Source organism: Alligator mississippiensis, chromosome 16 (assembly GCF_030867095.1).
Source record: "Alligator mississippiensis isolate rAllMis1 chromosome 16, rAllMis1, whole genome shotgun sequence".
NCBI classification, from domain to species: domain Eukaryota; kingdom Metazoa; phylum Chordata; order Crocodylia; family Alligatoridae; genus Alligator; species Alligator mississippiensis.
Window position 1 is genome coordinate 30,500,243 of NC_081839.1, and position 14,799 is coordinate 30,515,041.

The 14,799-nt window shown below is 47.0% G+C and overlaps 1 protein-coding gene across 1 annotated transcript in view; it reads right to left on the reverse strand.

Annotated features, from left to right (window-relative positions):
- The window catches only part of POU2F3 (POU class 2 homeobox 3), a 54,487-nt gene that overhangs the window by 32,899 nt on the left and 6,789 nt on the right, over window positions 1-14,799 (reverse strand). The window contains exons 2-3 of the mRNA XM_059719696.1: window positions 11,128-11,181; window positions 10,266-10,334 (exon numbers count right to left, since the gene is read on the reverse strand). Of these exons, the coding sequence (XP_059575679.1) occupies window positions 10,266-10,334; window positions 11,128-11,181 (123 nt within the window). The remainder of the gene's footprint in view (window positions 1-10,265; window positions 10,335-11,127; window positions 11,182-14,799) is intronic.

Below are 14,799 nucleotides of genomic sequence, written 5' to 3' on the forward strand. Positions count from 1 at the left end.
ATTATGATTTGACCATGTACATGTGACAAACAGTGACAAAAAAAATCACCATTTCTCTAGCATAATGGCATCACCATTTACACATGCATGGTATTTTTCTGTGTCAAATTTTGTTTGAGCGTGGCAATCTAGACCACCTCTGATGTATTTTAGTTTGATCGTGGCACATTGTTCTAGGAAGCTTAGTTTTATCGGGACAATTCTGTCATGTGCACATGTCGTATACAGGTAAATTCGCCATTACATGTTCTGACAGTCCTTGGTCACCAGGTGCCACTTCAATTTGGGGATTTAAAAGTAGGCCCGTTGGCAAAGCCATGGATACGGGGGCAGGAATATGGCCCAGTGGTGAGCAAGCATGGAGTCAGGACTCCTGGCTTCTAGTGCTAAGTCTCCCCACGATGCTTGTTGCTGCCCTGTCTGCGTTGCCTCCCACTGTAAAATAAAGGTGTTGTTCCCCAGGGCTGCGGGGAGAGGAACTTCCTTCAGTTCTCCCTCCTGTTTTACCTTCCACATTTAATTCAAAGCCCCGGACACAAACCCTTCACTTCTGTCTTACTTACGGCTCTGCTCTCATCTCATCCTATACCTCTGGCCCTCCACTCTGCATCTGTTCTCCAACGTGCTCCCTTTGCCCTTTTCCATTCTCTATTCTCCACCATCTTCCATCCAATCTCCTACAAATGGAGCAACCTGCCATACCCCAAATGCACCCTACTCTTCTTTCAAAGTCCTGTACCAATCTCCTCCTTGAAAATATACCCAGATCTTTCCTTGCTTGAGCAGTTGGACAACCCATTTCTTTCCGTCTCTGAGCTCCATAGATCAGCAAATGCACTTAAAAACCACCAGAACATTGATGGCATTACTAGACATCAGGTTTTGTGCCAGACCTGAACAGAACCATGGAAAGGAGCTCCAAATCATGCACTGGAAACCCTCTTGTTTCTACCCTGAAGCCCGTGTGGGAGGGGGAGGGGAGACCCTTGGTGGAAACTGGAGGCTGCAGAGGAGGAGAAAACGTAAGGAAATAAAAGCAGAAGCTGTGAGTGCAAAGGAATGGAAGGAAAATAGGACCCCTGGTCTCTCACCATGCAGTCAGAGCCCTGCAGCAATGGCATGGCATTCAAGTCTGCATGGAGATCTCTAGGTTCTTTGGAGGATGGGTCTGGACTCCAAATTTCCACCCTGACCCCAGCCACTCACAATTCAAACCTAGATCTACATTTTCACTCCTTGGCTGTCATGGTGAGATGAGATCAGAACCACCCCAGACTTTAAAGAGCTCAAAGCATGGGTTCATCTGCAATGGTGTGCCAGCCCTGCAGCCCCAGAAACCGGCACAAGAAGCAAGGGGGAGGTCTCACTTTTATATAGAAACTCATAGGGGTTATAGATAAACTCCTCATCCCATCCCCAGAGAAACCTCCCCAGGCAAACTAACCCCTCCCCAGGGGTTTCTGGGAATTGCAGTCCAAATGAACAGAAATCACAGCTTTGAAGACTGGCCCCCGGCTTTAACTGCTATTACACATATTATATTCCCATGACAGTGGATTGCTTCTTGCATTCTCATCTTCCCACCTTCCCTCCACACACAAGCAGTGGCATCTAGCTGGATTTTATCCTTCAAGGACAGCTACTCCTTCAGGTCTGGGACTCCATCACTTCACTGTACCACACTTTAATCAGGAGGGGAGTTTGCATTTCACAAAACATTTGACCCGTAATTTTCCAAAGGAACGAGATGCTTGTTGAGACCATGAGCAAGAACCATATGCTTAAATCTCTTTTGAGTAAAGCAGCCCTCAAGCAGACCTGCATCAAGACAACTACCTAATTTCAATCCATGTGTTTGGTCATTTGCACCCTGGGACCAGGACTGCTTTTTATGGCCTGCACTGATGGAAAGTTTTGGGTGAGGCAGAAAACTAGCCTGTTTCTACTGAAGTCAACTACTTCCAGAGGAACATCCAACACAAACCCACATCTTTATCTGTGCTGGCACTCCTCATCAGATTATTTATTTCTCTCACTGGAGGAACAGGCTTTGCAAACAACAAGGATCCGCATTTGAGAGTTGGCCTGCTCAGAGACAGATGATAAAAGGGCAAGACATATAAACAAGGTGAGATCCTTGGGTAACCCATCACAGCTCTGCTAATACCAGGGCGGCTGCCTCTTGGAGCCCTGCCTGATATAAAGGGAACCTGAACATCCAGATTCTGGAGCTCTGCTCTAAATGGAGAGCTCATTATTTCCAATGATGCCTATAGCTGCCTGCATGACTCCTCCGCACCATAGTCAATAGCAATGCACATCAAGATGGGAAAGTCCTGGTATTTAAACAGTGATTTGAGGCCAGAGCACTTTTCTTCCCAGCCTTGGGCTGCTCCCCTCTTTAATGCTGCTTGGGTTGGAAGGAACCAGGCAGTGACAAGCGTGGCTGGCTCCCAGCAATACGCTGGATGAAGGCTCTGAGCCTCCTCTTGAGTCACTTGTCAGCTGCTTTGCATAACATTGGCACAGGCTCTGGTGCGAGTTTGCCTGGGGAGGTTTCTCTGGGGATGGGAACAGCAGAACAGTTCCGGCCGGATTTTTTTTTGGCCTGGAATATTTTGTTTACTACCAAAAAGCCAAAAAAGAACGAGATGGCTTTTACGCAGCCAGCCCCACTCCTACAGGGTCCAGCGCATCTCCTTCCTGGGAGCACTCCACGACAAGCAGTGCAATGGGGGAAGGAAGGAAACCAAGTGGGCTGAGTGGTTATCTCTGCCAGGAAATCACCAGCTATAACTATCTCAGCACCTTGCAACTCATTCCAAGAACATGCACCGGTCATCCACACAGGGGCTTGCCTTGCCAGGCAAGCCATCTGATTAGCAACAACCTGCTGACAAGGCTGGAGGTGCCCCCGGGGAAGCAATAACCCCAAACCCCTTAATTCAACCTACCACTGACAGCGAGCTGGGACAAAGAAGTGACAGGGATTTGGACAGCTCTCAGGAGCTATCTGAAGCTGAAGGCGAGTTGAATAAAAGGGGGTTGGGGAATTTCCCCAGGGAGGAGATTTGCTATGTGGGGCATTTGAAAATTTAATTTTGTGTTGTTGAACAATGGAAGAGGAACAATGTCAAATGAGGAAGAATACCAGACAGACATTCAGGTGTGCCAGCTGCAATTATTTATCCAGTAAAATGTCCTTAGTACAACATGCAGCAAGCAGTAGGCAGAGGGTTTCTATACATACATGTATCGTTTGGAAAAAAAAAAAAAGGTGGGAAATTGGCTCTCTCACACGAATCGACTGTCTACTGACATGAATGCTCTTCCTACCAGTTCTATCGTGTCAAATATATGAGGTTCGATGCTCACACAGAAGTCAGGAATGAAGAAGAAACCCAACAACATTCATTATAGTTACACATGGCATGCAACTGAGGTGCTATAAATGAGCAAACTCTCCAGGCTGCTTTAAAAGGGGCATTTTTGCATGAAACGTGATATGAAAAGTCCATTTTAAACAATAAAAGGATCTTAGTTATTGTTACAAATAACTTGGACCTCAAGTAACTCAGTGTTTTGCTTATGCATTTCACTCGGGGTGGACAGGTCAGAGATTTGGGGAAGAATACGACCGTCTATGATGCACAGTGCAGACTAGAGAGAGAGGGAGCACAGCTATTGATGGAAGTGAGAGGAGGCCCTAACCAGGGTTTCCAGAGACAGCAAGATGAACTTAGTATGTGATCAGGTCACAAGGAGCTAGCACTCAAAGGGGCACCAGCAGTGGTCTCTTTGTTCCCCCCTATTGCTTTTGGGACCACGAGTACCCTAAAGCTGGATGGCACAGGGCAGCAGAAAGCAGCAGCAAGGTCAGCAAAGCAATGCCTCCACCAGCCTTAGCGTTAAGGAGAGCACCACGCCAGGGGAGCAAAGCAAAAAGGGAGGATGTGGGGGTGAGGGAAAAGCAGCAGCCACAGGATTAGGGATGCTTTGAGCCTGAGCTTAAAGCCCAGGTGTGTTCATTCAATAGCCTTGGACGGCTGGACCCGGATTCTTAAGGAAGCTGGGCCGGACCCTCAAGGTTCATTATAACAGCAACATCATGGAGTAAACCAGACTCAGCAGCTGAGCAGAGGGGTCAGTTTTCCAAAGACTGGCCTGAGGAGTGCATTTAAACCCCCTCCAGGTGACCACGGTGGACCCTCTTGCTGCAGGCTAAATGCGGCTGGGCAGGGGGCTTTCCCCGGGCAGGCTAAATGCTGATTTGAGTCAAGCTGCTCGTGCCCGGCTGGCCTCGGAGAACTCCCGTCCTCACTTCTAGCTCCCGCCTGCTCTCTATAGGGGATCCACATGGGGTTGGGAGAGGGATGGAGGACAATGTGGGGGGCCCAGACGTGTTCCAGAGGGTCCCCCAGCCTCCCCAGGGCAGCACCTGTTCACCTGGGGAGGCGTTCACCTGGCAGGTGCTGGCCAGGTGAGCGCAGGGAAGAGTTGCACAGCTCCACCCTTTGCAAACAGCCCGATGAGGAGCCCTGGCCCCTCTGCTCATGCCCTGAGTCACATCAAGCCAGCCTTTGCCACCCCCTTTTGTCCTCTCCCCTCTGCAGGATGTACAAAGCCCTAATCACCTTCATTTGAATTTCAAATTACACATCTCCTTGCCTCCCCCCCCACCAACTGACACCCAAGTTGGGAATATGGAAATTTCTCCTGCTTCCATGTGGCTGTTCTATGGAAATCATAAACCTTATGCAAATCTAGAGAAGGCCTAATTGTCATAGCAACCAGCTGTTTCCATGCCCGTTGTTGCTGCTCTGGGGCTGGTCCTGTGCCTGGTGCAAGCTACTTTCCAGGCCTGGAGGAGAGAGGCATGAGACTATGTCAAGGCTTTGTGGGGAGTCGAGGGCAAGGTAGCAGGACTTGCTGCGTCCAAGGGATGCAGGCAGTCTCGGCTGTAGCCTGGGCTTGCACAGCAGGCTGGGAAGGGAGAATACAGTTTAGTGCCCTGGATGTTTTAGTCCTTGGCCTCTGCTGAGCTGGCCATGAGACACCTGCTCTCATCTATGCTGAGAGTGCAATGGGTGCACTGGGATATGGGCTGAAAACCCACCAACCCACTTCACTCATGAACCACTGCACAGCCACTTGCTAGGGATGGCTTTAGGGCACTACGCTCTGGCCATCATTTGCAAAAGTGACATAGAGGTGGATGGGTCATCATCTCATTCACATCTCAGCTAACTGGCTGAAGACCAACCTTGACTTGTTTCAGGGATGTATTTGGTAGCCTTTGGCTAGCATTGACTAGTTGTATGCTGGGAGCATCTACAGGCCGCAACAGAGATTGGGGTGCTCCGGTGCTGGTCCTGTACAGACTCCAAATAGACAATCTAGGTTCATAGAGGTGGGAAAAAGGATCAATGCCTCTGAGGGGAGCAGAGATGCAAGGGTGTGCCCCGAGTCACGTAGGGAGCTAGTGACACAGCTGGGGACTGAACCATCACCTCCAAAAACCAGGTAGGACCAGAGGCCTCACCCTGGTCATGATGAAAGGGAGAAGTTCCTGTGTAGGAAGCTCTGCCCTGGTTTGGCAGGTCTTATGGCAGAGGCGTCATGTCAAGAGCTGCTGGCACCAAGAAACCTTGGGCATTTCTGTGCCAGTGCTGGCAGCAGTTGCTCATCCAGTTTGCAGCTGCTGAAGGATGTAGGAAGAAGTAAGAGTGAGAACAACAGGGGAAGGAATTGGTTCCCAAAGGGAAGGAAAGAGGCTTCAGAATTGACTCTCAGGGGCCCAATTCTTAGAGGTGCTGGGTGCCCTAAGTCCATCTGTGGGCAGGAGCTCGGATAGCACGACCAGGAGAATCTCTGCCCAGGTGCCTCACAAGACTCAGTAGTGGACAAAACACGAACACAGGTTCAAGCATGAGCCTGGTACTGTAAGCAAGTCATCCGTCCAGCTAGAAAGAAACCAACAATTGTGGCTGCCATTTGGTGCTATAGCCATGGCACAGCTGCTGGCCCAGACCGTGCTGACCGGGGCTCCAGAGGGCTGCCCTGGCATACACTGCATTGCTCTCTCTGCCCTAGGATGCCCAGGCTCTGTGTTAGTCTCCTGCATGATGCCCCAGTTCCCCTTTTGCCTGACACAGCAGAGTGGGGATGGAGGATGCCCCCAGGGTCTGAAGCTATTCAGTCACTGCCAGCTGGGGTGGAAGCAATTCCCCACTGCCCTTTTTTGCCTTCCCCCTCCTCTTTCCATACTCGAGAGAGCTATGATGAAATGAAAGGGGAGCAGCCTGTCTTGATCAGATAATGGAGCAAAAATAAAGTGCCTAACCAATAAACAGTGCAAGGGGAGTCCCTCCTAGCTGTATCGTTCCAGAGGCAGAGGACTTGGATAACTGCAAAATGAGGCAGTGCTCTGCCTCCTGGCTTGGAGACCAGGGGTAAAGCTGCAGTGCCATGCCCCCTCAATTCCCATAAAAGCCAGCCTTGTGTTTCCTGTCGTGGCTTGTGCAAGTTTCTTTAATGAGTTTACTACCAAGCATGGAGCCTATCCCATCAGTAGGCAGAGGAAACTCCCGTAGCAGCAAGCGCAGCTTTTAGAAGTAACTATTGCAGCCTGCTGGTGCGATCCAGACAACGGTATGAATGAGGTTTTGAATAGAAAGATGGTCCAGGGTTCAAGGTGGGAGGCTGGGGTTGGGTTCCCTGCTCCATCCCAGCTTCCTGAGTCACCAGGAGCAAGTCACTCAGCCCCTGTGGACATCAGCCCCAGCCCCGGGGAGGGGCTGTGAGAGTAGCCATGACAGTAATAGGGCAGGTAAGTACCTAAGAAGTGCCTAGGCAGATGAGGTTCTTTGGGTAAATGTGATATCTTTTATTAGTCCAACTAAATAGTTGCAAAAATTGTTCTTTGCAAGCTTGCGGGCACAAACACACTTCTTATGTCCTTGGACCAACACAGCTACAACCAACAACCCCACAGCATAAGAAGCGCCTAGTACTTGCAGTGAGAACAGGCAGGGTAAGACAGGAGACATCATTTGGAAGGGGAATATTTTGTTTGGAAAAAGAACTGTTTTCCTCCAAAACCCAAGCATTTCCTGATAAACTGACAACACCATTGAAGCTGTGCATCCTTCCAGACAAAAGTCATGCATACTTGAATTTTTTATTTTTTTTTTTACAATCCCCCTCTCCCCTTTTTTTATTTATTTATTTTATTTTTTTTTTTTTTAAAGAAACCATGTCCAAACTGGTTATCAATTTATTTGGCTGCAGTTTAGTTTTCCAAAAGAATGGCTTTTGGGAAAATAACCCAATGAAAATGCTTAATAAAAAAAATAGGAGAATTGGCCCATTTCACACACTTTGCAATGAACGCCATTTCTGAGCTTATCCTTTTTGGGGGGCAAAGAGTTATCCATTTTCACCCAGTTCTGTTACTACACGGACAGGTCAGGGGCTGTGTTTAATTGCTGACACTACTACCCTTCAGAGACTCCAGCTTCATTTTAGGGCCCAGTTTACAGAGTTATTGAGATGCCTATAGATGCATCTAATAGGAAAGGCATTGGGTGCTAAGCATCTGACCCACTTAGGCATTTGTTTAGGGCATGTAGGTCATGTTAAGTACCAAAATACTTTTGTAAAGCTGCTCCAAGAAAGTTTCCATTCTTTTTTTCACGTTCTGATATTGCAAGTTTTATAACACTCTACCCAGGAGGGGAAACAAATTCCCAGGGAGCTGTTGTTTGGTTTGTTACAATCCGTTAGATCTATTATAAATGGAAGGAAACCAGCTCTCAATTAATGAGCCACGCAGAGGGGAATATTCCCAGGTGAAGTTAGTAAGCAAAACAGATAACTATTAGGAGTTGCAACAAACATCCTTCTAACAGCGTGAATCAGGAAAGATAAAAGAACTTTCCAGGGAATTCAGTCAATGTGCAGGGGTGTTTATTAATTAACAGAATGGGATTAAGATTTTTTCCACCCCCATAAAGGGACACATCCCAGCCGGCGTACACTGAAATCATTGCACTGGTGCCAGTTTACCCTAGCTGAGGATCTGACCCCTAATATTCAGCATCCTCACTTTCCACTCGCATGGCAGGGAGCTGAGTGCTCTTAACTGCTTGTATGAGCAGGCCCAGAGTGCTTATTATAGTTGGGGCAAAGGTCCTGGGAAAAGCAAGAAGCTTGAATTTCACTGCGCTATCTGCCCTTTCTCCCTTCACAGCCTGTTGCTAGTTGGAACATTTCTGAAGATCAGGAACGGCTCGGACAGCTGTGCCGAGCTTGTGTTAAACGACTCTCTAAGAATTAACAGCGGGTTCATTGCTTCTGTCTGCAGGGAAGTATTTCTTTCTACACTGAGTAAAAGATATCTACAGGTTTGGGGTCCCCTGCATGAATTCCCGGCTGGTAGAGCAGAGCGACTACTGCTGCGGATACCCATTCATGGTTTTCACCCATTCAATTCACTTCTCTGCATTAACTTTCCACTCATGACTGAAAGACTTTTTTCCCTCTCCCCATACTTGCTATGAAGACTAGCAAGCTTATTTTTAAATAAATGCATATTATCTAATGGGCTTCGATTGTGGCCTTGGCTTCACACCAGTGACTTTAGCTGAAGTACTCCGCAGTTATTCAAGCGTCACAGAGCAAAATAACTAGATTAGTCAAGAGCTGAAGTGAGAAACACCACTCAACTCACGTAGCGAGCTAACGTTCTCAACCAGCCTTGAAATGATTCAAAGTCGATAAGCACTAATGTTGCAGGCCACGCAGGGCTAGACTTTCAGAAGAGCCCAACACCTGTTCAGAGACCGAAACAAATGGCTGGATTTTCAGAGCTGCTCAGCGTGTCGGGGTCTGAAGGTCTGGTCCTGTGGATGGAGAGCACTTGAAAATCTACCCAAGTCTGCAGAATCTGTAGTAAAATCTTGCCCTCACTGAAGTCAATGGGAGTTTTGCTGCTGATATCAATACAGTTGGGATATTACCCTGTCCTCACGTAGAGACAATAATCCTTCACAGACTATGGTCCACATAGAAGACTAGCTCACATCCTATTAAAACCTGAGCCTGTATTGAAGTTATTTGGCAGTGCTGGGATGGTCTCATCTGCTCTAAATCTCATGATGACATTTTGCTAACAGTGAAATCATTTCATGTGCAGTACTGCTTTGATGCAACACATGTCTTTGCCAGGCTGGGGACTATCAGCAAAGAGATTCTTCTTCACTTTTTTCCATGAGCTCCCTGCACACGGGCTACACCAGGGGGTCTCTGGAAAGTCTGGCCGTAAATATTGTAACACGAACTGGTGGGTGCTTGAAGTCTGCTCATTATTTACGTGCTTAAATGGGAAAGGAGCCTCTTTCAAACTGGGTCCCAAGGCTGAGATTCAAAGCCTGTTTGTCTAGGGGAATCTGTCTTAATACTGTAAAATACAAAGTTGAAACAGGTGGTGTTTTTAGGCCTCCTTCTGTTTTGGCTGAATTTAATGCCGCACAGATCTATGTTAAACCTGGAGCTAAAGAATCAAGTGAAAGGCCCTGCTCATTAGCCTTTCCCGTTCAGGGAAAACTGGAACAAAATGAGAGGCAGGTTAATTGCTGTTTTAACACCACTGACTTCAGCCCATTGACTGGGCTGGTTAGTGGGAAAGAGGCTTCTAACCAGCAACAGAGGGATGTCCTGGAGGAGCGTTCCCATCGGAGAAGTGGAGCAAGATGCCTAGTTGTTTTCAAATGAATCACAATAAATTTAAACCTGGGATTATACCAGGCGGTTGCCTGCCACAGAAGGGTCCTGGCCTCAAGAGACCCCTTCCAGCCCTGTCTGTAATCCCCAAAGAGTGCCTGAGTGAAGACTGCTGAATTGGACCCTGCATACAACAAGAAGCCACCTGCGCAAGGCTAGATGGACCACACGCACGCCGATGGCATTCATCCTCCTGGCAGCACATTAATCAATTTAAAGGCTTAACCACAATGAACATTACTGAGACCAGAGGTGACTAATAGAAAGGGTCTTTCCTTCTGATCTAGAGGTGAGCTCCGCTCGACACAAGCGCGGCATCTGGACCCATGCACAAGCGGCTAGCTGCGTCTCATGCAAAAGCCAAGAGCCCAGCAAAGCATAAACAGCAACTTCCAGCGACCACGACCCCCTACCTCCCCCTGCTCCAGTTCCCCCCCAGACCCCGAGTCCTGGGACAGGAGAGAGGGAGGGCGAGCTCTCACCTGGTTCCACTTGCTCGGCTTCGCTCCGCGCTTCTGTGGAATCGGCCACATCACCGCTCATCTTGATCTCTGAAAAGAAGGCACAACTGATTTTAATAACAGGTCACAGTCCCAGGCAACAGGCACATGTGGCTTCCACTAAACAGCACAAATGAATGTGTAATTATAATACACCATCAGACTTTCAAATTCCTGATTCCTCCACATCCAGTCACTAGAATATTCATCAGCTCCGAGGATGCATTTCCCCTCCTGTTGCTCTCTCCCTCGCTCTTTTCCCCTTCTCAGTCCACTGTGGCTCTGTCACCTTTTGCATCATTCATGGTGGTGGATATTTAGCAAGTGGGGCATCTCCCCTGGTCTCACTGACCTCTCCCCGGGGTCTAGTAGATTGGGATCTTGAATGAGGTAATGAAGGAAGAGGCTTGCCATCATGGCTTTGGGGTCCAGCTGCTTCTCCTGCCTATTTTAGGAGTGAAGGAGCCCCTCTCTTCTCCTGCCCCTCTCTCTCCTGGACAGTTCAGCCATTGCAATATGCTTGGTGCTGTACAGGATGAACAATGAAGTCCCTAGAGAGGCCGGGAGAGACTAGAAAGAGGGCACACCCAGAGAGGAAATAACACGAAACATGTCTCGCTCTCTCTCATCAGTAACACCCCAATATCAGCTGGCATCTTTCAACCTCTTTGCTCTCTGCCCCCGTCCATCTCACACACATGCATGCTTGAACCTCCACCGCCATGGAGCAGTCCACCCAACGCCAAGCAATGCCCCATGCTCAGCCACACCACAAGCAGGTCTGCCATCCCCAGCCAGCATTTCTTGCCTACACCCTTTTTATGTCAATAAATTAAATGTTTACCCTTGAAGTGACAGCTGCCACCTTGCCTGGGGCCACAGTCTCCTTTGGGGACAGCTGGAAGAAAGGGGTGGGAACTCAGTCAACTTTGCACTAACCCTCAGCGCGCTTTGTCCACTTGTTAAAGCAGCAAAGTACAAAATTAAAGGAAGAAGAGTATGATATTCAAATTCATACAGGCACCCTCTTCCCCCTTCCCCTGTGCATGCAAACTTTAACTCTTTCCAATCTCATTGCAGGGTGGGGTGGGGGAAGAGAGAACAAGCTGTCTAATTTGCATAGGCTTCTAGCAACCAATCCCCATTGAGAAAGCAGCTTGATTTGCATCAGGTAATAATACTGCAATGTGCAAGCACGAAGAGCATATGCTGTGGTTTTACCTAAAAATAAGAAACAGGTGGAAACCTCCTTAAAGAGACATCACCTGCAAACATTTTGTTTTCCACAACCCCCTTTAATAACTTCCCCACAGCAAACAGAAATGACTATTGCTTCCCTGGTTACCTCCTTCTCAACACTCATACTAGAGATGCTTGGAAACTTTCAATGAAAACTTTTATTCTTTGGATGGAGAACGCCGTTTTCAACGCTCATGTTTGTTGGGGGGGAGAGGGATATTAGTATGTTTTTAACAAAAAGTTTCAAAACAAAAAGAAAACTTTCATTTTTATGTGGAAGTGGCCAAAAATAAAATATTCTCCAGGTTTTCAAACATTTCCCCCATTGATCTAAAACTTGAAATGAGAAAAAGTGGTTTCTTCCCTAACAAAACTACATCTGGGCTTGCATCTTGGGTGCACTTCTGGCATCACTATTGTACATAAACAACAATATTAATAGCAATAGCACTAATAACAGGAATAAGCCACAACCATAACCACAACCATAGTAGTAATATGTCTAAATATGGTAGTACTGTTAAGAGACCATAACCAAGATTAAGTCTGGAAGGAGCCTCCATTTGAGAAACCGTTCTTTGTGTCCATGCAACATGTTTAGAAGAACAAACCAAAGCTGTATTTTTATTTTAAAAAATCTCCCTGATGATTTTTGAGGTTTTCTTAAAAAAGAAAAAAAACCCCCCAAACAAACAAAATTACATTTGGGTGTGGGTTTTACAATGAAAAGTCAAGAAAAATGTCTATAAAAACATCTTGCCATGGAAGTGTTCATTTTCACAAAAAGAAGCGTTTCAATGAGAAAGGTGTGAAATAGCAATACCTATCCAAAACTCAGGCAAACAGGGCCTGAAACACCCAATAAGAGACAATTGCTACTTTAAAGAGTTTGCAGTAGGTACGGCAGTGGAAGCAGGAGGGGAAATAGAGGCGGAGAGAATGGCAAAGTGATTTTCCTAAGGTCATCGAGCATGTCAGTGGCAGAGGTACAAAAAAACCTCTCAATGTCTTCGTTAATAGACTACAGTGCCTCTTAATTCATGTACATTGGACTTGCACAGCCTCCTCCCCAACACAAATATACACAAAAGCGGTACGGGGTGCTTTCTTGGTTGCCTCCTGCTTCCCCTCTGTTATGCTACTGCTCAGACTCCTATATCCCCCAAAAGTTTTGTGATACCTAATGGTCACTGAAACGTCTAGGCTGCAGTTCTGACCTCTTTCAGCTCCATGTCGGACCTGAAAGGAGCTCTTTTCCAGGTGATTAGCTTCAAAGATGCTCCTGCTTTACATCTGCATGAGCAAAGAATCAGCCCCTCAAATAAGTGCATTTCTGTTGGCTGCAACAGGAAGTTACAGCGGCGACGCTGCCACATCTCAGGGTTTGTACTGCAAGTCTTGGGATATTTGGCATTTTCGTTAAAGCTGCAGCTCCCAGAGTCAGGGGATTATGCAAGGACCTTAGCTTTTATACAGCTAAGGTGCATTGTTAAGAAGAAAATTGAAAACATGAGATGCGATGCCTTCAAGACAAGGAAGGTGAACAAAACAAGCCCCATTTTTATTATTTTTTTAAAAATCACCTGATCTTTGAGTCAAGCTTGTGATTTGGGTGTGGGTCTGGGCATAGGCTGGGTCCTGAGTTGGCAATAATGCAGCTGACATCCTCCAAGGATTCCTCAAGAGCCAGCAGGAGAGAAACCCAGGTATGGCTGGCGAAGGAGAGGCAACGCTGCCCGGTGCTAGAGAGAATGGCTGTTTACTGACACCTTAAGAGTCCCATCGATAAATATGTGACAGTGAGCTCAGATGATAAAACACAGACACATCAATACGCCTGCAACAAACAATCAATTTCTCCGCGTAGAGTCTGCTACTGGCATGGAAGTCCATTTAAATTCATAATCTTATGGCTGTGTGTTTATGATACAGCTTTGCTAGACAGGAGATTCACAGCGAATAAGCAGGGTGATAAAAAGCACTAAGGAAAAAAGTGCTGCAAATCTATTTTAAAGCCCTTTAGAAGCTGCAATGCCCTAAGTTAAAGGTTGTCACCTCTGGTGAGATGCTGCCCCAGCCTGAACTAGCAAAGGTTTGCTGGTATTGCTAGACACAGAAACCTTCCCTTCCCCGCGACCCCACCTCCAACTTAGGATATTTCTTTGCATGAAAAAATCTCTTCCAGTAAAGCACTTTTTGCCAGTACATCTGCACCTATACTAGGGTTTTTGTTGGCATAAAAATGTCAGGGGAAAAAATTCCTTTGCATTACTTTATTAGGAACGGTTTTAACACTAAACAAGTTATGCACCTTTAAAGGGAGAATATTAATGGGAAAAAAAATCATGTCGGCTGAGATTTTCAAACATCATCTATTGGATTTCACTGGGTTTTAGGTGCCTTGAAATTTCCACCAGGTGTTAAGATATCTCAGGTGCACTGGGATGATTTGCAGAGGTGCTGAATACTCACTGAAGTCTACGGGCGCTATCTGGGCTCAGCACCAGCACTTAGCCAGCGAGGCGGGCAAATGAGGAATTTTGCAAGCTTCCATTTAACACCCTAGAAAATGCAGGTATTTTAAAAGCTGGTCATATTTTCCATCATGAGTGATCATTTAAATGTAAGAGGCCAAGTGTCTCTGGGAGGGGAATTTCAGTTGATTCGGTGCAGTTACACTGTTACGGAAGTTGGCCCAGACACTCAGCTTGGCAAATGAAATCAAATCAAACCAGTTGGTTTCACTCCTGCACCATTTGGTGTTACCTGTAGGATTTCCAGCCCTGGGTTGCTCCAAAGTGACGGAGGCAAGGATGTTGTTCATGGGTTCTGCAGGTTTTATTTTTAAAATACTTAATTCTTTGCTTTACTGTTCCTGAATGCAAGGGGGGGGGGGGGGGGGATTTTTGCATCAAAACTGTACTTTTAAAAGGTGTTAACAGCACCCACTGACTGTGGGTCAGATTTTCAGCTGCGGTAAATCCATGATGCTGGTGAACTCTGCTGACCTGCACCCACAGAGGGCTTCCAAGTGTTAAGTCTTAATGTTTCCAAGTAATAACAAGAAACCTGGGAACTGGCTCCTCTCAGTCACCAGCCAGGGCCTGAGCCCAAGAAGATGAGCTATGAGCTAACATGCACCAGGACCCAGTGCAGTCTATAATGACAAGAGGGGCCCTGCGTCCTCACCAGCTGTTCTGGAGGAAGGCAGGACCTCAAAGCAAGGTCTTGGTAGGTAAAGGTCAGGTAAAGTGACCAATTCTAAGGCTATGGCAGT